The sequence below is a fragment of the Erinaceus europaeus genome, chromosome 1 (genome assembly GCF_950295315.1).
Source record: "Erinaceus europaeus chromosome 1, mEriEur2.1, whole genome shotgun sequence".
Taxonomy (NCBI): domain Eukaryota; kingdom Metazoa; phylum Chordata; class Mammalia; order Eulipotyphla; family Erinaceidae; genus Erinaceus; species Erinaceus europaeus.
The window spans coordinates 24,931,484-24,956,029 of NC_080162.1; the positions used below are offsets into that span (position 1 = coordinate 24,931,484).

General features: G+C 40.5%; 1 protein-coding gene across 7 annotated transcripts in view; it reads right to left on the reverse strand.

Moving 5' to 3' along the window:
• CFAP70 (cilia and flagella associated protein 70) overlaps positions 1 to 22,059 on the reverse strand; it is a 95,382-nt gene extending 73,323 nt beyond the window's left edge. For 3 of the 7 annotated variants that reach the window (XM_060204650.1, XM_060204723.1, XM_060204534.1), the window contains exons 1-6: positions 21,709 to 21,994; positions 18,763 to 18,862; positions 14,814 to 15,000; positions 9,450 to 9,548; positions 9,173 to 9,252; positions 3,269 to 3,445 (exon numbers count right to left, since the gene is read on the reverse strand). In XM_060204650.1, coding sequence (XP_060060633.1) covers positions 3,269 to 3,445; positions 9,173 to 9,252; positions 9,450 to 9,548; positions 14,814 to 15,000; positions 18,763 to 18,825 — 606 coding nt within the window. In that variant the 5' untranslated portion in view covers positions 18,826 to 18,862; positions 21,709 to 21,994. The other 4 variants (XM_060204593.1, XM_060204790.1, XM_060204863.1 and 1 more) reach the window with 4 other exon arrangements.
• Between the last annotated feature and the right edge of the window lie 2,487 nt (positions 22,060 to 24,546).

Here is a 24,546-nt window from a genome sequence, read left to right on the forward strand (position 1 = left end):
GATAGACACCTGCAGATCTGCTTCACTTGTGAAGCTTCCCCCCAGCAGCTGGGGAGCCGGGACTTGAACCTGGGGCATAGTAACATGTGCATTCAACCATTAGGTATGCCATTGCCTAACTCCATGATGTACCTTTTTTTAAAAAAATGTAATCTTTATAAAGCAAATTTAACTTGAACAAGAGGTTATAATCCAGGGCATATTCACATATTTGGTTTATCTAAAATATTCTTGCGACAGAAGACTGGGAAGATACAAACAAGTAATGTATAGAACAGGAAGGTGTAGCCCCTGGTTTGAGCCCCTGGTTCCCCACCTGCAGGGGGGTTGCTTTGCAAGTGGTGAAGCAGGTCTGCAGGTGTCTTACTTTTCTCTCTCATTCTCTATCTCTCCTCCTCTCTCAGTTTCTTTCTGCCCTATCCAATAAAGTGGAAAAAATGGCCTGCAGGAGCAGGAGGAGCAGGAGCAGTGGATTCATAGTGCAGGCACCAAGCCCCAGCGATAACCCTGGAGGCAAAAAAAAAAAAAAAAGGAAGTTAGAAAAATCTAACAGTTAAAATTAAGACACAAGATAATCATATCTTATTTTATTGCACTGAGCCCTAGCAATACCCTGGTGCAAAATAAATAAATAAATAAATAAATAAATAAATAAATAAATAATAGGGGGCTGAGCAGTGGCACACTGGGTTAAGCACACATAGTACAAATAAGTGAGTTACATATTAAAACAATAATTTGTCATTTAAGTCATAAATTAACAAAAATCAAAACCTGAAAATATCAAGTATTGGCAATATTGTGAAGAAAATGGCCTTTTCCTGCCCCTCATCCCCATTCTTTTTTATTTTTTATTTATAAGATGGAAATATTGACAAGACCATAGGATACGAGGGGTAAAATTCCACACAATTCCCACCACCAGAAATTCGTTTCCCATCTGCTCCCTTGATAGCTTTCCTATTCTTTATCCCTCTGGGAATCATAGGTCTCTTGGAATAGACCTAAAATAGACCTACTAGCTTTTCCAAAATGGAGACCCCCAAATCTTCATCTGTAAAATTCTTGCCTTTAAGTTCATGATTAGTCAACAATTTCTTCTGCTTTATATCTTAAATCTTTTCCAGCCACCAGGTTCCATATGCTACCATGATGCCAACCTGACTTCCCAGGGCAGACAACCCCACCAATGTGCCCTGGAGTCTCACCTCCCCAAATCCCTGCCCCACTAGGGAAAGAGAGAGGCAGACTGGGAGTATGGGTCGACCTGCCAATGCCCATGTTCAGCGGAGAAGCAATAACAGAAGCCAGACCTTCCACCTTCTGCACCTCATAATGATCCTGGGTTCATCCCTTTTCTTTTCTCTCTTTCTCTCTTTCTGACAGAGCTGCTCAGCTCTAGCCTGTGCTGGCAATTGAATCTCAGGACTCTAGTGCTGCAGGAATGAAAGTCCTTTGTATAACCACTCTGTTATTTTCCCAGCAGTAAATGGCATTACTATACATAGCTGATGAAAGTATAAGATGGTACAACTATGAGAATCAATTTTGTAGTCTCTAATAATAAAATCATTATTTTTATATTACATTTATTAAAATAAAATTTAAATAAAATCTAAAAATCAGCATATCTTGATTGATTCTTTTATTTGTAATCAGCATATCAGTTATTCTTGCTTTTTTGAGTTACCACTAAAAAATCTTTTGTGTAGGAGGGGCACTTCTGTAGAGTAAGAACATTTGAAAATAAGTTCATACAAAATGAAAAAAAATGCTAAAGTTAAGGGTGCCAAAACTACTAAATAGGAGAAAGAACATTCTTTTCAATAAGTGTTTTGAGGAAACTAATATCCACATGCAAAATAATAGTTAGACCTTTACTTAAAACCATATACAAAACTGATTCAAAATAGGAACAAAGGCCTAAATATTTAAAAAAAAACAAAAACTAAAGCTACAGGGGCCAGGGGCGGTGCACTCAGTAGAGAACATACATTGCCGTGCTCAGGGGCTGGGGTTCAAGTCCCTGGTCTCCACCTGCAGTGGGGGACACTTCACAATTGATGAAGCATGAAGTAGGGCTGTAGGTGTCTTCCTTTTCCTCCCTCCCTCTGTCTAGCCTCTCTCTCTCTCTCTCTCTCTCTCTCTCTCTCTCTCTCTCTATATATATATATATATATATATATATATATACACACACACACACACATACACACACACACACACACACACACACACACACTGATCAGCTCTGGTTTATGGTGGTGTGAGGAACTGAACCCAGGATTTTAGAGCCTCAGGCATGAGAGTCTTTTTGCGTAACCATTATGCTATCTACCCCTGCCTAAACTTTATTTTTCTAATTTTTTAATATTTATTTTCCCTTTTGTTGCCCTTGTTTTTTATTGTTGTAGTTATTATTGTTCTTGATGTCATCGTTGTTGGATAGGACAGAGAGAAATGGAGAGAGGAGGGGAAGACAGAGAGGGCGAGAGAAAGATAGACACCTGCAGACCTGCTTCACCGCTGGTGAAGCAACTCCCCTGCAGGTGAGGAGCTGGGGGTTCGAATAGGAATCCTTATGCCGGTCCTTGCGCTTTGCTCCACATGCGCTTTGCTCCACATGCGCTTTGCTCCACATGCGCTTAACCCGCTGCGCCACCACCGACTCCCTAAACTTTATTTTGAAACTTAAAATAAATCTCAGTTAGGAATGGGGAGATAGTGCAGTGCAGCTGACTTGCATGTTTGAAGAGATTTCTTAGCTCAATCCGTGGCATTATGATATGCCAGTGCTGAGGAGTGCTCTGGTCTTGGCCTCTCTCACTCTCTCTCAAAATATAAACAAATGGGGGCTGGATGGTGGTGCACCTGGTTAAGTACACACATTACAGTGTGCAAGGACCTGGGTCTGAGCCCCTAGTCCCCACCCAAGCTTTGCGAATGGTGAAGCAGGGCTGCAGGTGTCTGTTTCTCTCCCTCTCTATAGCCCCCTTCCCTCTTGATTTCTGGCTTTCTCTATCCAATAAATAAAGATAATAAAAATTAAAAGTAAATGAATCGCTTGCAGCCAGGTAGGTGGTGTTGTGGATGAAGCACTGGACTCTTGAGCATCACACATGCTATAGTGGTTCTCTTGCCTCTCCTCTCGCTGACTGATTGATATCTAAATAAATCTCAGACATTAACATATTTTGTTTTGAATGAACTCTTAGCAGGTGAGGAAGATCTGTCTACGTTTTATAAAGTTTTGACAGTAGAACTTTACCTCTCCAGCTGAAGGAACTTGCAGGCCAACCATGTAATTCTGCAGAGACCCTATCGGAACGAAGGACTCAGGCACAGAGTAGGCAGCCTCCAGGGTGACCTTCAGTAGATTGCCTCCTAAAATCTGCGATGAGGTCAGTAAGGCCTCTGCCACAAATACTTTGACTTCAAGACAGCACTGAGAGGGAGAAAAATGTAGCACTTTGAAAATGCCAGAGGCCTCCTTTATTTTGCATGGTTTCATCTCAACTCACTAGTCAAGGTTAAGAAGGCCAAGGTTAATTATTTCCACCTAGAGGATTCAAATAACTTTCTCTAAATCCCATGAGCTAGCGATAGTGTCAAGAAGAAAAGTTATCTCTGCTCTAGAGTCCTCCCCCTCCACCAAGTAAGGTTAAGTAAACATACGTATACACTGGAGAATCTCATACTGAAGTGTTAGTTGCAAATAAGTGAGATTGGGTGTCTTTTATTTTTGGCTAATTTTTTAAAATTTTATTTATTTTCCCTTTCGTTGCCCTTGTTGTTTTTATTGTTGTAGTTAAAATTGTTCTTGTTATTGATGCTGTAGTCATTAGATAGGACAGAGAGAAATGGAGAGAGGAGGGGAAGACAGAGAGGGGGACAGAAAGATAGACACCTGCAGACCTGCTTCACCGCCTGTGAAGCGACTCCCCTGCAGATGGGGAGCCGGGGGCTCAAACGGGGATCCTTCAGCCAGTCCTTGTGCTTTACGCCATGTGCGCTTAACCCACTGTGCTACTGCCCAACTCCCTTGGTTAAATTTTTATGACTATTTTTTTTTGTAATTTTAAATGTGGCACTTTAAAACATTTGGGTTTTTATTAAGTCTTTAAAATCATAGCTGTTTAAACTATTTCTATTTTTTCAAGATAAGGAAGTAATTTTGACAGTATAATAAAGATATAGGTATGAATTTTTTAGAAGGGCTGCCAAGGAACTGGTTTCAGTGATGTATCTAAGTAGGGTAGTCCAAGGCAGCTAGTGGTTATTTTATGCTTTATTTTTATTTTTTTCATGAGATAAAAAGATGGGTTGATACACAAGAGTCAGAGCACTCCTTTGGTATATGCAGTGCTGGGAGTCAAACCAGGAACCACAGGCATGTACATCCTGTGCTCTAACAGTTAAGCTATTTCCTCAGCCACAGCCAACTAGTGTTTTATTATTGCAGAACAAAAAAGGATCTTTCATTTGGGGTCTGGGTGGTGGCGAACCTGGTTGAGTGTATACGCTACCATGTGTAAGGACATAGGTTTAAGCCCCTAGTCTCTACCTAGGGGGGGTTCACAGGCAGTGAAGTAGGGCTGCAGGTGTCTCTCTACCACCCCCTTCCACCTCAATTTCGGACTCTATCCAATAAATAAAATATTTTTAATTTTTCCTTTTGTTTTGCCTCTAGGGTTATCACTGGGGCTTGGTGCCTGCATTATGAATCCACCACGTCTGTGTCATTTTTTCAATTTTTTTTTTTTTTGGATAGGACAGAGAAATTGAGAAAGGAGGGGAAGACAGAGAGGGAGAAAGAAAGATAAGATACCTTCAGCCCTGCTTCATCACTTGCAAAGTGACCCCCCTGCAGGTGGGGAACCAAGGGCTCAAACTGGGTCCTTGTGCTTCCTACTATGTACGCTTAACCTGGTTTGCCACCACCCAGCCCCCTTTAAGTTTTTATTTCTTAGGATTTCAACAATAGTACGTATTGCTGCTAAAGAACTAAGCAATAATCCCCAAATTATGTCTCCAGTGGAAATGCTGACTTGGAAAATGCAGTGCTTTTAAGAAAATATAGAAATAGAAACAGAGGAATAGAAAGTTAAAGAAAACATGACAAGTTTCATGATGAAATTTATATTGTAATTGCATAATTTGTGATAAATGCTGTGTTAAGAGACCTATAAAAAGTAAAAAGCATCAGGAGGAAGTCAATATTTTCTGGAGGGGGGATACTAATATCTACATTGAGTTTGACAAGATGAAGTCAGTGATCTGAATAAGCAGAGAAAAGAAAGGAAATAATTCAAGTCAAAAAGAAGAGTCTATATAAAGGGAATTGAAGAGCACATTGTATTCACATTAAGTGGCGTTTTGAATTTTAGAACACAAAGGACAAGGAGGGGAGTATTGAGAAATGGGGTTGAACAAGTGCCAGGTGGCTGGACCCAGGGTTCTGACAAGATTCAGGATTGATTAAATTACTTCTGACACCATAGACAGTAAGAGAATATCTGGAGATGGCTACACACAGGACACCTCATGAGACCGTGTAGAGTGTGACCCTAGTCAGAACTCCAACAGAGTATTTATTGACCAAGGAAGGGATTACATCAAAGAGGAATGAGGAAAATCAAGTATGAATAGTACATACATCAGGGAAGGAAATGTCAGGGTGCTTTCATCAGGGCAAAATGTCAGGGTACTTGCAAAAGGGCGGGTTAATGCTTGACTATCCAGGGCATTGAAGAACGTTATATACCACATATGTGTCATATATCTTTGATACCATATGAAGTACTGGGACATATATATGAAATAGTGGGTCAGGCAGTAGCTTACCTGGTTAAGTACTCACAGTACAGTGCACAAGGACCAGGTTAGAGCCCCTGGTCTCCACCTGCAGGGGGAAAGCCTCACAAATGGTGAAGCAGGGCTGCAGGTGTCTCTCTCTCTCTCTCTTCCTTTCTCTCTCTCTCCCCCTCCTCTCTTGATTTTTGGCTGTCTCTATCCAATAATAAAAAATAAATAAAAACAAAAGGTTTAAAAACTTAAATACTGGATCCAGCCTCAGATCACCTTTGTACTTTTCCAGACTCCTATAGGAGTGCTGTCTTTTTGTCGCCAGTATTTTAATCCAGACTTAATGGTCTATTGACCATGTTATTCATTAAACTTGTGACCTCCACCAAACCCCTTACAGAGGGCAGAACTTTTAACCAAGGAGAACATGAGGTGCTGCATGTAAGCTTTTTTTTTTTTCTTTATTGGGGGATTAATAGTTTACAGTCAACAATAAAATACAGTAGTTTGTACATGTTTAACATTTCTGTTTTCCACATAACAATTCAACCCCCACTAGGTCCTCCTCTGCTATCATGATCTAGGACCTGAACCCTCTTCCCCCCACAGAGTCCTTTATTTTGGTGCTGTACACCAAAACCAGTCCAAGTTCTGCTCTGTGTTCTCCCTTCTGTTCATATTTTTCAACTTCTATGAGTGAGATCATCCCATATTCATTCTGCTCTTTCTGACTTATCTCAGTCATGATTCCCTCAAGCTTCATCCGAGATAAGGTGAAGAAGGTGACTTCACCATTTTCAATAGCTGAGTAGTAGCCCATTGTGTATATAGACCACAACTTGCTCAGCCATTCCTCTGTTGTTGGACACCTGGGTTGCTTCCCAGTAGCCATTACAAATGGTGCTGCTGCGAACATTGGTATACACAAATTTTGCATGTAAACTTTTAAATAAAGAAAGTAGTAGAAATATAGCAATGCAAACATGTACAAACAAGTAACAGACAAAATTAAATCAAGGGGTTTCCAGTAACAAGTAATAGACAGTATGAAATCAGGGGTCTCCAGACAGCAGGTTTCTGTTATAAAGATTGCTTCATGCTTCTTAAGGAATATGGACTTAGACATGTAAGTAGTGTGTGACTTCATAGTCATAGCACTAAGCAGGAGAAGAGATGGAATCAGGTTCACTTCTAAGCCACTCAAAGCACTCGGGAAGCTGAACTACCTGTCCTGGGATGTTCAAGACTGCCAATAGTTTTCTAGGCAGGGTTTTAAGGTAATAAACAGTAGGGATAAAGCCAATGAGAAACAGTTAAAGGTACCTAAAACACAGAAAAAATCTGGATTTGGCAAAAGGCAGATTTAGGGATTGTAATTTGGACCCAAGGAAGTAATCATGGCTGTAACACAGTCTCTATGTACATCCTATGGCTTCACAGAAAGAAAAAAAAAGTAGAGTTACATAAGATTCTAAATTCAGGTGCCTTTGTAATGACATCTATGAGATGTCATTATAGAGAAATTCTGTTGTCAATTCTGTTGTCAATGGACAAATTCTGTTGTCCATTGTGAAGTTTACATTTTGGTATTCAGGATATGGGTCTGGGCTAGGGCTGAATTTGAAGTCTTCAACATACTGTTTGGTGTTTGTTAAAATACTATATTTTAAAGTCACCTCAGGAGTATAAATAAAAGAAAAGGTGGCACTGGACAGAATCTTTGTGAGTAAAGACCATGAGGACCAACAGTACTCTTGAGTAACTTTCCCTCTTCCATAGATACCTAGAGGCTGGGAGAGTGGACCAAGGAAAAAAGATTTCCTGGTACAAGTCATATCAAATATAAAAAAGATACTAGATTGTATATTTATACCCAATACAAGGGAATTATATACTAGCACTGAAGTAATAAATGCCATGTTGGACTACATATATTTAGAATTCCTTAAAAGGTAGAAAGTCCATTAAACCAAATCTACAAAAAAAACAAAGCTAGAAAAAGAGAGAGAAAAGAAAAGAAAAGAGCCAACTATAGCAAATACAAGAATGAATTGTGGCAGTTTCAAGGTCAGAATCAACAAGAAAAAGGAAAAGGCCTTTTGACTGCTTTCAGAAGAGTTGAGTCAGCTGGGTTCTCCTCTCTCCTAGAGTTGGGCAAAGTAGAAGGCAGCCATGATTTTTGCCAAGCATTTCTTGCAGCAGAGTGTCAAGTATTACTGGTCATGAATTCCTCCACTGATTTTAGGAACTACTGAAAACATCACAATCTGCAGTTTGAAAACACTGTTAAGGGGACCTGGTGGTGGCACACTTGGTTGAGGACATATGTTACAATGCACAAGGACCCGAGTTCAAACCCCCACTCCCCACCTGCAGGAGGAAAGTTTCACAAGTGGTGAAGCACTGCTGCAGGTGTCTCTCTGTCTCTCTTCCTCTCTGTCTCCCCCTTCCCTCTCAATTTCCGGCTGTCTCTATTCAACAAATAAACATAATTTTTAATTTTTTTAAAAAACACTATTAAGTTGCCTATTCTAGGACTTAGTAGACCTTAGAATGACTTGGAAAGCATGCATGACATGTATGCAAAGTACACATTGTGACTTTAAGAAATTACTGACCCATTCTAAGGAGGCTCAGTAATCGGAAATATATATTGAAGGACAAATCACTAACATAGTCAATTAACACATGCTGCCCCCCCCCCCCCCCCCAGTAACTAGAAGTCGGCTACCTTGCCAGAGAGTTTGTTGGGCTCCTTCATTAATCCATCACAACATAGCTCAAGAGGCACTTCTAAGGCTGTCTTCTTTATGTCTATTCTTGGACAAAGTCACCAATGCCTTTAACCTGTGGCATTTTTTTTTAATATTTATTTATTTATTCCCTTTTGTTGCCCTTGTTGTTTTATTGTTGTAGTTATTATTGTTGTTGTCGTTGTTGGATAGGACAGAGAGAAATGGAGAGAGGAGGGGAAGACAGAGAGGAGGAAAGAAAGATAGACACCTGCAGACCTGCTTCACCGCCTGTGAAGCGACTCCCCTGCAGGTGGGGAGCCGGGTTTCGAACCGGGATCCTTATGCCGGTCCTTGTGCTTTGCGCCACCTGCGCTTAACCCGCTGCGCTACAGCCCGACTCCCTACCTGTGGCATTTTAATCATTTAATTATGTTGGATTATAATTTGTGATGTGTTCATGGACTCCTTGAAGATTAACATATGGGATTTTGTTTCCTTGAACCTACCACTAAGTGGAGCCTTACGAAGTGGATTTAACTATAGTGAATTAGCTTCATTACAGTTCACTCTTAGTAGCAGAGTTGGTATACTGAATAGCAGACTGAACTGTCCAGAGGTAAAATACTGATTACCTTTGCAGTTGATCGAAGAGATTCTAAAGGTGACCCTGGCACAGGGTGCAATGGGACCATAGTTTCAAATGAAGTCTCTCCTGTGAAAAGATCAAGTCAGGCCAAAGAAAGAAGGGTGAGCAGAGGTAAATGTGCTCATCCTTTCATCAAATTCACTGAGGTTGACATTTGCAATTCTCTAGTGGTACATTTTTTTTCTCTAGCGGTACTTTTTTTTTTTTTTTCTAGTGGTACATTTTTAAGCTTTGTTATTTTTGCTTTGAGAAAATCATCTGACCTTCTATTAAAGGAAGAAGATCCACCACAGCTTGAGCAAGAACTAAAGTCTTCTCATCTTTCTGTTTCTTTTCCTTTGGTAAAACTTCAGTCATAGTTACTAGAAGAAATCAAAACAAAGACAATGAGAACATGTCTAGCTCATCTGTAAGATAAGCAAGCTGCAGCAAGAAAATCACTGCCAGAGAAATTTCAGAGAAATGAACTTGAAATCCAAGAAGGTCCCATTACTGGTAGCTTCTGGTAGAAAATACTGAACCACCTCAGTGAATTATTAACATTTTTGCATGCACATTAGAATAAAAATATATTTAAGGGCCAGGCAGTGGCACATCTGGTTAAGCATAAATAGCATAGTACATAAGGACAGGGGTTCAAGCCTTCCCACCTGCAGGGGGAAAGTTTCAGGAGTGGTGAAGTAGTGCAGCGGGTGTCTCTCTGTCTCTTTCCCTCTATCTCCCCCTTCCTTCTCAATTTCTCTCTGTCTCTATCAAATAAGTAACTAAAATATATTTATATGCTATGTGTATATCATGATCCTCCTCAACTGATTTTAGGCTTATTTATTTTATTTTTTTTTTACCAGAGCATTGCTCAGCTTTGGTTTATAGTGGTACAGATGATTGAACCTGGAACTTTGGAGCCTCAGATATGAGAGACTCTGCGTAACTATTATGTTATCTACCCCCACCCTCAACTAATTTTAGTAAGTACTAAAACAGCACAACCTAAGTTTGAAAACACTTATTTTGCCTATTTGAAGACTTAGTAGACCTTAGAGTGACTTATAGAGAATGCATGATATATATATAAGGGTTTTCTTTCTGCAACTTTACCCAGTGGATTTACCCAAGATTTTTTTGTGAACATTTTAAAAAAATCCACAGAAAGTAGAGATTAAGATAATGAATATTCATTCATATCATTGTCATCTAGCTTTAACAGTAGTTAACAATCTGCCATATTTGTTTAATCTATTTTCACTTTTGCTGGAATACTTCCATTTACAACATGACATTTGATTCCTAAATACTAAAGTTTAATCTGGTGAAATAAAGCATTTGCTTAAATAACCACCATACAGTTACCACATCAAACAAGCGTGCAACAACACTCAGTCAACATGTAAGATTTCTTAACTACCCCTAAATCAATTTTGTAGCCCAGGGATTGAACCCAGGTCCTTGCACATAGTAATGTGTGCTTTACTGGGTGAGCCACCTGCTGGCTCTGTGACTATTCATTCTTTACTTTTAATCTATTTTTATTAGTGATTTAATATTGATTTACAAAATTATAAGATAGCAGGGGTACAACTCCACACCTCAGAGTTCTGGATCCCCATTCCCTCTACTGGAAGCTACAGCAGTTCTCTTAAGGTTGCAGATATGGGTCAACTATTATTTCTACAACTATCTGTCTATGTTTGTGTATATTTGCTCATTTTCCCCCCTATCGTTCTATTTTCTCTTCCTTCCCAAGTCACACATACATTATTGCATCCAAATGTTCCACCATTTTTCCTATTCTCTCTCCAGGTCCTTATGGAGTTGGAGTTCAGAGTCCTCTGGCCATCTCCTCCATTATTCCTCCCCCACTGGAAGCATGGATCAAAATTATTTTTGGGGTGCAAAAAGTGGGAGTTCTGGCTTCTGTAATTGCTTCTCCGCTGTACATAGGCGTTGGCAGGTCTATCCATACCTCCAGCTTGTTTCTATCTTTCCCTAATGGGATAGGGCTGTGGAGAGGTGAGGTTTCAGGATACATTGGTGAGGCTGAATGACTATTAATTTTTTTTTCCTCCAGTGTTATCGCTGAAGCTCAGTGCCAGCACAATGAATTCACTGCTCCTGGAGGATATTTTTTCCATTTTATTGGATAGGACAGAAAGAAAATGAGAGGGAAGGAGAAGATAGTAGGGAGAGAGAGAGAGAGAGAGAGAGAGAGGGAGAGAGAGGTAGACAGACATCTGCAGCAGATCTGCTTCAACATTTTTTTTAAATATTTATTTTATTTATTTATTTTGTTGCCCTTGTTGTTTTATTGTTGTAGTTATTGTTGTTGTCGTTGTTGGATAGGACAGAGAGAAATGGAGAGAGGAGGGGAAGACAGAGAGGAGGAGAGAAAGATAGACACCTGCAGACCTGCTTCACCGCCTGTGAAGCGACTCCCCTGCAGGTGGGGAGCCGGGGTTCAAACTGGGATCCTTATGCCGGTCCTTGTGCTTTGCACCACCTGCGCTTAACCCGCTGCACTACCGCCCAACTCCCCTGTTTCAACATTTTTAAAGCAAACCCATGCAGGTGGGGATCTGGGGGCTTCAAACTGAAACCTTGTGCAAGTCCTTGTGCATTGTAATATGTGGTTTAACCTGGTGCACCACTGCCTGGCCCCTTGACTATTAATTCTTAAGAAAGACTTTTTTTTTCTTATCCAAGATCCAGATCTTCTTTGTTTGAGTGACAGAATCATGGGGAGGAAAATGAAGGAGAAAGAAGCAGAAGGAAGCGGTTATATGCCTCCATGGGTGACTTTTCCCCAGCCAGGCAGAACTTGGATTACTGTTCTTAAACAGTGTTCCCAGGAATCATTCCAAATGTTTGTTCTGAGGAACAGCCTGCTAGGATGCTCCCCTGGCAACTAGGAACTGGTGGACTATGGTGGTGAGTCCTGAAGATTGTTTTCTTCCAGAAACTCAGATAACTCTTATGGGAAAAAAAAGGTTTGGATTACATTGCTCTATACTGTATAAATCTATACTATCTAGACCCCTTGGTCCCATATCCAAGAGTCTAAGATGTTGGAACATTGTTTTAGGATAGGCAATACAAGAGATATGCCCCTAACAAAACTCAAAAACAAATAAAAAGAGAAAGATGAATCAGGCCTAGGAGATGGATCACCTGTTGAACACACACTTTGCCACATAGCCTGGATCTAGCTCCATTAACACACGGGAGCAGCTGCAAATGAAAATTTCCATGAGCAGTGAAGTGGTTCTGTGATGTCTTTCCTTCCATCTGTGTGCCTCTCTTCATTTTGATTCTCTAAAAAAAAAAAATTAAAAAAGAAGATTCTACCAGGAGAGGGGGAATCATGTAGGAGAAGAACTCCAATGATAGTTTCATAAGAAAAAAAGTATAAGTAAAAAAAAAAAAAGTCTTACCACTTGTGGACATCTCCAGGACCTTGCCCTAAATCTAAAGGAGCAATGGGAAGGACTGTCCCACTCTCCAAAGGGAGGCCAGGTCAGCCTACGCTGCCACTTGATGAAGATTGGTCTTGAAACAAGTGCAACGTATAATGTTTCCAGCTGTGACCATGGACTGTGAGCTCAGACTGACAAGGGCTTGGAGGCGATGCAGGTTTCTGTGCTGATTAGGAATATATATGGGTCCTGAGTCAGATCAATGGGGTAAACAGTTTAATTCTATTTAAATATTTTCTTCATTATTGGGAGCTATTCTCTGCCCTGATCCAGCTTTCTAGCCCTATTCTCAATTCTGACACCACCTTCCAGACAATATTTTTAGTCCATTTTGCATGTTAACTATCAAGTTCAAGCAAAAATTACTAAAGTCAAAGGCCCCTAGGAACATACCTAAAACAGACTTCCTAGTTTCTTTACAACCTAAATTCCCTATTCTCATCTGCTCTACTCCTACATTTGGGTTCCTGTTTATTAAACATTTTGTCCTGCTTCATATCTTACTGCCTTGCAGACACCAAGTTGTAGATGCTACTATGATTTCATCCTGACCTCCCTGGGCAGACAACCTCACAAATGTGTGCCAGAGCCTCACCTCTCCAGAGCCTTAGCTGCCTAAGGAAAGACAGAAACAGGCTGAGGTATGGATTGACCTGCCAGCACCCATGCCTAACAGAAAAGCAATTACAAAAACTGGAATTCCCACCTTCTGAATCCCCAAAATAACTCTGGTCCATACTTCCAGAGTGGGAGAAATGATAGGGGAAAATAACCAGAGGGCTCTGAATTCCAGTTCTATCAGGACCAGTGAGAGAAGAGAAACAAAGGAAAGACACTCGGAAGTAGTAATAGTTGTAGGTGTGATTTAGAAAGGAAGAGAAGGCAGGACCATAGAAAAAATGGGCAAAGACCATCCACCTTCTGTGCCTCGTAGAGGGATGAAGAATGGGGAAACTTCTCATGGAGGGTATGGGACACTGAACTCTGCTGGTAGGGACTCTGTAGAATTGTACCCCTGTTGTCTTAAAATCTTGTTGATCATTGTTGAATCACTAATAAAAATTTTTAAAAAGAAAACAATGGGATATATATATATAGAGTCAACCCATAACTGTGACCTTGGGAGACCTACTGTAGTTTCCAATGGGGGGAATAGGGACACAGAACTCTTATGGTGGGAATGGTGTGGCATTATACCCCTGTTATCTCGTAAGTCAATATTAAATCACTGATAACACTTTTTAAAAGGACTGGGTGGTAGCACACAGGGTTAGGCACACATGGTGTGAAACACAAGGATCAGCATAAGGATTCTGGTTCGAGCCCTCAACTCCCCACCTGCAGGGCTTCATAAGTGGTGAAGCAGGTCTGCAGGTATCTATCTTTCTTTCCCCCTCTCTGTCTTCCCCCTCCTCTCTCCATTTCTCTCTGTCCTATCCAACAACAACAGCAATAACAACAATAAAAATATCAAAATGGAGAGAATGGCCTCCAGGAGCAGTGGAACATAGTGTAGGCACTGAGCCCCAGCAATAACCCTGGAGGCAAAAAAAAAATTTAAAAAGAAAGACTATTATGCAGATAGAGGAACAACATATCTTAGTAATAATACTGTGTAGTTGGAAACTGTATATATTAACCAACATGATGTCTCAGATATTTCTGGGCACTAAAAATATTCTGGCCTAAATAAAATATATTCCTGATATTTAAAAAATGTCCAGCAGGGGGCAGAAATTAATAATTGCTATGTACTATGGAGACTACAGAAGTTCAACAAAGGCTGTCAGGTAAATTCTAAGTTGCCCAATTAAATTTGAACTTCAGGTAAGTGATGAGTAATTGCTTGTTATGACTCAATTTTGTTTTTCAATTTTTCTAAATCTGGTAACCCTAAATACAGGGATAAAAAGAAAAAGCTCCCAATTCAGCTTAGAGTAAAAGGACCGCAAAGTTCAGTCATATATCAAAAGATCTTTGATACAAATTAAGATTAGTAGTCCATGGTGTCTGCCACCAGTGGGGTAGGATTCAAAGTACAGAACATTATTCCTAGATTATGAGTGTATTCAGCTATACCAACAAAACACTAACTACTTCCAAACTTCCTCATAAAGTATTTGTATGATTTGCATTTTCAGAAACAAAACAACTTACAGAACACAGGTTTGTGGGCGAGGTCATCTAAAGTGATTCCGCCTTCAGGACTGAACTCAAAACTGCTAGTGAAGTTGTATTTTGCGGTTCCTTCTGGAGACACTGTCACCTTGGCAGAGTCTCCCAGAATCACATTATTGAATTCTGCTCGAATAAAGGTGACTGGAGTGTCCCCTTTAAAACCTTTCTGTTGACAGAAACATAACACTTTACCATTATACTCACATCATTTCCCTATACAACTCATTTTGACTTTGACTAAAAATAATTCCAAGTTTTTCCAACAAGCTATATCACAAATACAAAATGGGTAACAGGAAGTCATTAACAAACTGTAGTCGTTAAATGAGACATTCTATTTCAGTGTTGAGGTTCTGCAAAAAAAAAAAATGTTTATCGTATTGTAAAAGTACATTATGGAAACTTGAACAAGTAAGAAAAACTGAAGGTTCTGGGAGGTGTGGCTAATGGCACACACTCTTCCCCCAAACAACTAAGACAACTATTGAACTTAACAAACTTCATCAGACTACAGCCGAGACTTCCAAATGCAGTAGCACTACAGCCTCGGCCACCAAGTTGCAGAGCTACTATGATTCCTAACCTTCCTGGGCAGAAGACCTTTCCAATGTGTCCTGGAACCTCACCTCTCCAGAGCCTGACCCCACTAGGGAAAGAGAGAAACAGGCTGGGGGTATGGGTTGACCTGACATGTCTATGCCAACGACCATGTCCAGTGGAGAAGCAATTACAGAAGTCAAAACTTCCACCTTCTACACCCCAAAAAGAACTTTGGTCCATACTTCCAGAGGGGTAAAGGGTAGTAAAAGAATGCCTGACCTGAGGGCTTTGGATCTCAGTCCCACTAGGATCTGAAGCACTTGTCACCAGAAATCTTTTTTTCACACTATCAATGAAAGGGAAGCGAATCTGGAAAGCACCAGAGGAAGCCAGGCACTGTTTCTTTTATCTGAGAGAGAAAAGTAAAAAAGGAAGGACATTTGGAAGTAGTAGTAGGTGTAGGTATGACTTAGAAAGGAAGTGCTGGTAGAACTGCAGAAATGCATGGGCATTGGATGTTAGGCCACAAACTATCAGATACTTAGAGGAAAATATTGTCAGAACTCTTTTCCGCATAAATTTTAAAGACATCTTCAGTGAAATGAATCCAATTACAAAGAAAACTAAGGCAAGCATAAACCTATGGGACTACATCAAATTAAAAAGCTTCTTTACAGCAAAAGAAACCACTACCCAAACCAAGAGACCCCTCACAGAATGGGAGAAGATCTTTACATGCCATACATCAGATAAGAGTTTAATAACCAACATATATAAAGAGCTTGCCAAACTCGACAACAAATAACCCCATCCAAAAATGGGGGGAGGACTTGGACAGAATATTTACCACAGAAGAGATCCAAAAGGCCGAGAGACACATGAAAAAATGCTCCAAGTCTCTGATTGTCAGAGAAATGCAAATAAAGACAACAATGAGATACCACTTCACTCCTGTGAGAATGTCATATACATCAGAAAAGGTAACAGCAGCAAATGCTGGAGAGGGTGTGGGGTCCTGCACTGCTGGTGGGAATGTCAATTGGTCCAACCTCTGTGGAGAACAGTCTGGAGAACTCTCAGAAGGCTAGAAATGGACCTACCCTATGACCCTGCAATTCCTCTCCTGGGGATATATCCTAAGGAACCCAACACATCCATCCAAAAAGATCTGTGTACACATATGTTCTTGCAGCACAATTTGTAATAGCCAAAACCTGGAAGCAACCCAGGTGCCCAACAACAGATGAGTGGCTGAGCAAGTTGTGGTCTATATACACAATGGAATACTACTCAGCTGTAAAAAATGGTGACTTCACCGTTTTCAGCCGATCTTGGATGGACCTTGAAAAGATCATGTTAAGTGAAATAAGTCAGAAACAGAAGGATGAATATGGGATGATCTCATTCTCAGGCAGAAGTTGAAAAACAAGATCAGAAAAGAAAACACAAGTAGAACCTGAAATGGAATTGGCGTATTGCATCAAAGTAAAAGACTCTGGGGTGGGTGGGTGGGGAGAATACAGGTCCATGAAGGATGATAAATGACATAGTGGGGGTTGTATTGTTAAATGGGAAACTGGGAATGTTATGCATGTACAAACTATTGTATTTACTGTTGAATGTAAAACATTAATTTCCCAATAAAGAAATAAATTAAAAAAAAAGAAATGCATGGGAAAAAAGAAATAGATATAGATATATAGTTACAGATAGTTATAGTAAGTAAATCCATATTATCTGCAACCTTGGAAGAACTACTGCAGTTTCCAATGGAGATGAGCACACAGAACAAGCATTATTATCTATCTCAGAATATTTCCTAGTGTTTTGCTATAGATATGTTTATATATATATAAATTTCACATACAATTTAAAATAAATAGATAATTTATTACATACTATCAGACTATATTGAAATAAGTACTTTTCACTTCATAGTTTGGAATGTTTTGTCATTTCTTTATTCTACCATTTTAAATAATTTATTTATTAATGGGTGGAGAACTAGAGTATCATGCTGGTATATGCCAGGTATAGAACTTGGGACCTTATACTTGGGAGTTCAAGGCTTTATCTGGGCCACTCTTAGAATTTTTTTTTTCTGCCTCCAAGGTCATTGCTGGGGCTTGGTGTCTGTACTACGAATGCACTGTACCTAGAGGCCATTTTCTCCATTTTGTTACCCTTGTTGTTGTTATTATTATCATTGCCATTGCTGTTGTTGTTGGATAGGGTAGAGAGAAATTGAGAGAGGAGGGGACAACAGAGAGGTGGAGAGAAAGACAGATGCCTGCAAACCTGCTTCACTATTTATGAAGCGACCCCCCCCCTGCAGGTGGGGAGATGGGGGCTCGAACAGGGATTCTTGCACCAGTCCTTGCGCTTCATGCCATGTGCGCTTAACCCTCTGTACAGTCGCCTGGACCTCCACTCTTAGACTTTTTAATAGTTACATCATATTGTGGTTTAATTATTTAAAGTCATCAAATGAAATCAATCACTAGAGCTCCCAACTCCAAAACATATACTTCTCACACAGCTGTCCTGAGCTCAGAGGGGTTTGAAGTCGACAGGTATTTTCAGATGGTAGAAATCAGAGGCACAGGTGTGTGTTCCTTAGGTGTATGTACAGAGTTCTTCCCCAGGCAGGCAATGAGGCCACAGCCACCAAGCAATGGCTGCTGGAAAGTCCAACAGCCCATTGGGACTCACCATAGCTGAAGCACAGTGAAAGTGATCATTGGCATTTTCCTGGGCTATGAACTAGGAGAGATTTGGCTTTATAATATCTGTAAGAGGTCTCCCATTTGCACATTCACTGACGACTTTAAAGACAAATGGAGCCCCTATTTTGCTGTAGAACTTTCTTCCTTATCAGTGTTCATGATTATAAAATAAATGTAGAGCCCCTTTATTTCTTACCTAAGAGAAAGCCTATTAATAAAGTGATTGAGTTAAAAAAACAAAAGGAAGAAAGGAAGGAAAAAGAAAAAGAAAGAAATCATAAGGGAAACTCCAGAAGAATTCATATTCTTTTCAGAAAAAAAAAAAGAATCATTGTTTAAGAAAACCAGAACCACTTCTTGCTGTCCATCTAGCAGATTTAGTAGTCAAATCGCCAGATATTTTACACACACAGCGATGCGACTTGCTCCAGTGAATACTGACTAACAAAGAATACTGAAGAGTAAGTGCTAGTGCTATGTAAAGTCAACAGGTTTGATGGTCAAGGATGATGCGAAACTCCACTTCTGTTGGTGCTCTCCCCACATCTTTCTCTGCCTCACCCCACAAGTAGGTGATAGGGAGCTCTGAGTCCAAAAGGAAATGTACTTTCAAGAAAAGTGAATATAGCAGGAACTTCTTAGATAGCCAAAAGTAATTTTACCAGATCATATCCATCTGTCACAGTGATCTGCACAGGTCTGCCTACTGATGACAACGGCTCCATGTCAGCACTTACGCAAAGACTCCGCGTCTTCTTTGCTCTGTGTAAATAGAATAAAATAAGCTGTACCCTCAAATACTATAGTTACACAAATTCCCACATTACATTATGATCAATATCAGGGGAGGGCCTGGGGGAATGGCATACATAGACCAGTGTTGTTTTGTGTCTTTTCCAACATTTGCTGCCAGATAGGCAGTGCTTTGGGGAGCTCATTACACGATGATCAAACACTGGTTAATTTGAACAGAGTCTGAGACAGGAAACTAACCTACTAAGCACAAATTAACACAAGACGATGAAGATATGAATATTGCATCCCTCCACGTATTATTCATCATACCCTTCATAAGTTTTTTTTTTTTTTTTGGGCGGGGAGGTATATAAAGCTGTCCTTAGAGACTATTTAGTCTTTCAGTGTTATAAAAATATATTTTGGGAGTTGGACAGTAGCGCAGCGGGTTAAGTGCATGTGACACAAAGTGCAGGGACCGGTGGAAGGATCCCGGTTCGAGCCCCTGGCTCCCCACCTGCAGGGGAGTCGCTTCACAGTCGGTGAAGCAGGTCTGCAGGTGTCTATCTTCCTCTCCCCCTCTCTGTCTTCCCCTCCTCTCTCTATTTCTCTCTGTCCTATCTAACAATGATGACATCAATAACAACAACAATAATAACTAGAATAATAAAACAAGTGCAACAAAAGGGAAAATAAATATTTTAAAATATATATATATATATATAAATATATATATTGAGAACAGCAGAGAAATCCATTGGGGTAAAAACGTCCTGACATATTCTTTTTTAGACAAAAATATTTTCCAATTATTTTACAACACTAAATACTGCATTTCAAAAGGAAATTGGTTATTTGATTTTAAAAAATTTTTATATTTATATTTATTTACTTTCCCTTTTGTTGCCCTTGTTTTTATTGTTGTTGTAATTATTGCTGTTATTGATTCGTTGTTGTTGTATAGGACAGAAAGAAATGGAGAGAGGAGGGGAAGACAGAAAGGGGGAGAGAAAGACAGACACCTGCAGACCTGCTTCACTCCTTTTGAATCGACTCCCCTGCAGATGGGGAGCTGGGGGCTCGAATTGCGCCACTGCGCTTAACCTACCACGTTACCGCCTGACTCCCAGTTATATGATTTTTTAAATGTGCTATTTCTGGGCTGGCAGAATAGCTCAGTTGGGAGACCCAGGTTCAAGTCCGGCCTCAGAACATTGGGGAAAACTTTGGTGCAGTGGTATCTTTCTCTTTCTCTGGCTCTGCCTCTGCTTCTGTGTTTCAAAAAAAAGTGGATCAACAACGGTGGGGAACATTCAATTCTCGGAAGGGAGACTGGACAACATACTCTACCTACTATCTGAGGAAGATGGGTCCTGAAATTAGTGTAGCCTGTAATGTTCCTAGCTGTGACCACAGAATGTGAGCTCAGACCTACAGGGATGCAGAGGTTACATAGGCTCCTGTGTTGAATATGGGTCCCAGGTCAAATCAATGGGGTTTACAGTTAACAATATTTATACACCTTTCCCATGTTTAGGAACTACTCTCTTCTCTGATCCAGCTTTCTGGTCCTTTTTCCAACTATGACACCATCTCCCCAGACAATAATCTGTGTCCACCTGCATGTTAGCTGGCAGGTGCAGGCAAAAACGAGCTGGATCATGGGCCCTTTGGAATATACCTAAAATAGAACTACTAGCTTTTTCCAAAATGGAGACCCCAAATCTGCATCTGCAATATTCTTGCCTTTAGGTTCATGACTAGTCAACAATTTATTCTGCTTTATATCTTTATCTCTTTTTTTCAGCCACCAGGTTCCAGATGCTACCATGATGCCAACCTGACTTCTCTGGACAGACAACCCCTTCCAATGTGTCCTGGAGCCCAACCTCCTCAGATCCCTGCCTACTCCACTAGGGACAGAAAGAGACAGGCTAGGAGTATGGATCAACCTATCAATGCCTGTGTTCAGCGAGGAAGCAATTACAGAAGCCAGACCTTCCACCTTCTGCACCCCAGAATGACTCCCAGAGTGATGAAAAAAAAAAAAAGGAAAGCTATCAGGGGAGGGGATGGGATATGGAGCTCTGGTGGTGGGAATTGTGTGGAATTGTACCCCTCTTAACCTATACTCTTGTCAATATTTTCATTTTACAAATAAAAAAATTAGAAATTCTTTTCTTGCCCAATTCCTAGCGCAATTTAATGCTATTTCAAATATTCCTTAGGACATACTTTGCTTAATGTGTCCAAGACTAGAGGTACAGATAGATAACTTGTTTAAATCCTTTATCTCCAGGTTTATACAGGGGCTAAATGGCCTAGACAACTTTCTTGTAAAATGTTACATTTCTGGGCCCAGGGGAGTAGCATAATGGTTATGCAAGAGACTTTTATGCTGCCAGCTGCCATGTCCAGTCCCAGGCACCGCAATAAGCCAAAGCTGAGCAGTGCTCTAGTAAATAATAATACTAATAAATTTACAATGATCTTTTTTTGCATCAATCCCCTATCAATAACATGTGTTAGGCCAATATCAGCCTGACCACAATTTAGTTAACACCTTAACTTATGAAGTGTCTAACTCCTGTGAATCTCATTTTCACCTTCTGTAAAGTGGAAAACATAACTTCTGATATATTTCACATTTGTTGGGTGTATTCACCAAAATAGTAAAACTGCTTTACGTATGAAGCACCAAGCAATAGTAGCATTCATGTGCTCAGCCCCACCTCACCCCACCCCACCCCACCGGCCCTTAAAGACAAGTAATGTCATTCATATCTACAGCCCTCCAGTTCCTGCCACCAAGCTTTGTCCGCAAGAGGCATTCCACGCACTTTTTATTGAATAATGAGTGCAAGAACTCTTACTAGTTACAAGTTAGGTCCGAGGACGTCAGGCGGGAACTCCTGTAGCCCCCGCTCGTGTTGTCACCTGCTCAGAAGTTGCTGCAGGGCAAGAGTCAGATGGGAAACAGGTCAGAGGGAGGAGAGGTTGGGACGGGGCGCAAAGCCGCAGGGGTCCAGCGCCCGAGGACTTGGGGGCATTTAGGGGTGTCCCCGAGTGTGCCTCTGTCTGGCGGTAGCTGAGGGCTGGTAGCTGCACCGTCTGGTGGAGAAGCTGGAAGACAGAACTGTCAGGAGTGAGTGGCAGCAGTCTCACCCGGAACAGCCACTGATGTGTTTGGGGGCAACTGTAGCAACCAGTCAGCTCTCGCGGGAACGTACCCCCCTTCCCAAGTTTACCCTAAAAGACTCGCGATAACTCGCTCGCGGGGGGGGGGGGGGGAAGGAGGGGGTAAGGGAGGGGGTGGGGGTGGGGAGAGGGTGGGGGTGGGGAGGGGGTGGGGGTGGGGAGGGGGTGGGGGTGGGAAGCTGGGATACTTTCTGCGACCCAGGCATTTTTGGGACACGTTTGGTTAAATACAATTTTGTTTTGTTGTTCCTTGGCTATTTTGATCTCTCAATTCTCTTCTTTCAACATGCCTCCAGACAGTGGAGAGGAACAACCAAAAGGAAGTGTATTAAAAGAGAGAGAGAGAGAAAATCCATGAACAGTTCTGAAATCGGATCATGTGTTTCATCGTGAAAAATACAGATAAGACTATTTTAAAAGTGAGACTTAATCTCTCACTGTTAGAATACTAAACATAATGCATTTGAAATTCAAGTTCAGCTTTCAGATAGCAAAAACTGCAAGAATCTGAAAACAAAGTGCCCATCAAGGATGGAGTGAATGAATAAACTGGTATATGTACAAAATAGCATAAAGCACCAATTATTAATATGGATCAGTCTTAGCGACTATACATACTTTAAAATGTTGTGATATTATGACTAGCCTGAAAGGTCTGTCATTGACCAATTCAGACAATTTTAAACATCAACATAACCGATTGATAATAATGGTCACTATTTATTGAGTAACATAAACACACACACGCGTTCACATTGATGTAAATAAGTGGAGAGAAATGAAAATACTTAGTAAGAGTAAAAAAAAAAAAGCCAGCACAGAAATGGAAATAGGGAATTAGAAATAAGGAAGGGGGGGCTCGGATGGTAACAGCAGATTAAGCCCACACAGCACGAAGCACAGGATCATCTTAAGGATCCAGGTTCGAGCCCCCAGCTCCCCACCTGCGGGGGTGGGGTGGGGGGTGGCCTTATAGGCGGTGAAGCACATCAGGTGTCTATCTTTCTCTTGGCCTCTCTGTCTTTCCCTCCTCTCTCCATTACTCTCTGTCCTATCCAACAACAACAGCAATGACAACGATAACAATAACAACAAGGGCAACAAAAGGGAAAAAATAGCCTCCAGGAGCAGTGGATTCCTGGTGCAGGCACAGAACCCCAGTGATAAGCCTGGAGGCAAAAACCAAGCAAAAAAAAAAAAAAGAAATAAGAAAGTGGGAACTGACACCTACTGGAGAGGTGGGTGATTCAGGACAGTCTCCAGTAGATGCCAAAGTTGGTAGGTAAAGATCTGGTTACGGCATTTTATTTACTTTATAATTATAAAGTAGTATAATATTAAGTATTATAATACTTATATCATAATTTAAGTATTATATTAAGTAATATTATAATATTAAGTATTAAATTATTATAATTTAACAGTTTGTTTTATTTATTTTAATTTTTTAAACTTATTTTGTTTTATTTATTTATTCCCTTTTGCTACTCTTGTTGTTTTATTGTTGTAGTTATTGTTGTTGTCGTCGTTGTTGGATAGGACAGACAGAAATGGAGAGAGGAAGGGAAGGCAGAGGGGGAGAGAAAGAGAGACACCTGCAGACCTGCTTCACCACTTGTGAAGCGACTCCCCTACAGGTGGGGAGCCGGGGGCTTGAACCGGGTTCCTTACGCCGGTCCTTGAGCTTTGTGCCACCTGCGCTTAACCTGCTGCTCAACTTTCCGACTCCCAACAGTTTATTTTTATACGAGTAATTAGTACTTTGTATTAACAATTTTGTAATTAGTAGTTTTGTATTAGTAATTAGTAATTTTGTATTAGTAATGATTACTAATTAGCGATAATTTGTATTAGTTATTTAATAGTAGTAATTTTGTAAATTAATTTGTAAATACCAATTAATATTAATGTAATTTGTTTTGTTTTATTTTATTATTGGATAGAGACAGAGAGAACTTGAGAAAGGAGAGGAAGATTGTGAGTGAGTGAGACAGATAGATACCTGCAGCACTGCTTCACCATTAATAATAATTTCTGTTAGTAATTTAATTAGTAATTTGAATTATAAGACTATAGGGATAAAATGTCACACCCATAGATGGTGTGTGTAAGTCACTACACCTTCCTGGGTAGAGAGTTGATAAGGAACAGGATCTGGGCGAAGAGGTGTGTGTACCAGGTATGGGGAATGGAAGTCAGGATCTCCTATATGGAAAGTGTGGGCTCTACTGATCTACCTCACCAGCCTCAATGAATAGGCTATTGATATGATTTTGGAATAATAATAAAGGGGAAACAAGAAACTGAAGAAACCAACATGACCGAGTGAGTGAACTAGGGTGAGTGTGGGGAGACATCTTCATCGCAAACCTCTTAAAGATACTCACTAGGACAAGGAAAGCATCACTTTGTGTTATTCAGGCATCAGAGCTTCCCAGATTGTAGGCCATGAATGAAATGGACAGAAAGCAGTTTATTATTATTTTTTTTATTCCCTCAGGATATCTCCTTCA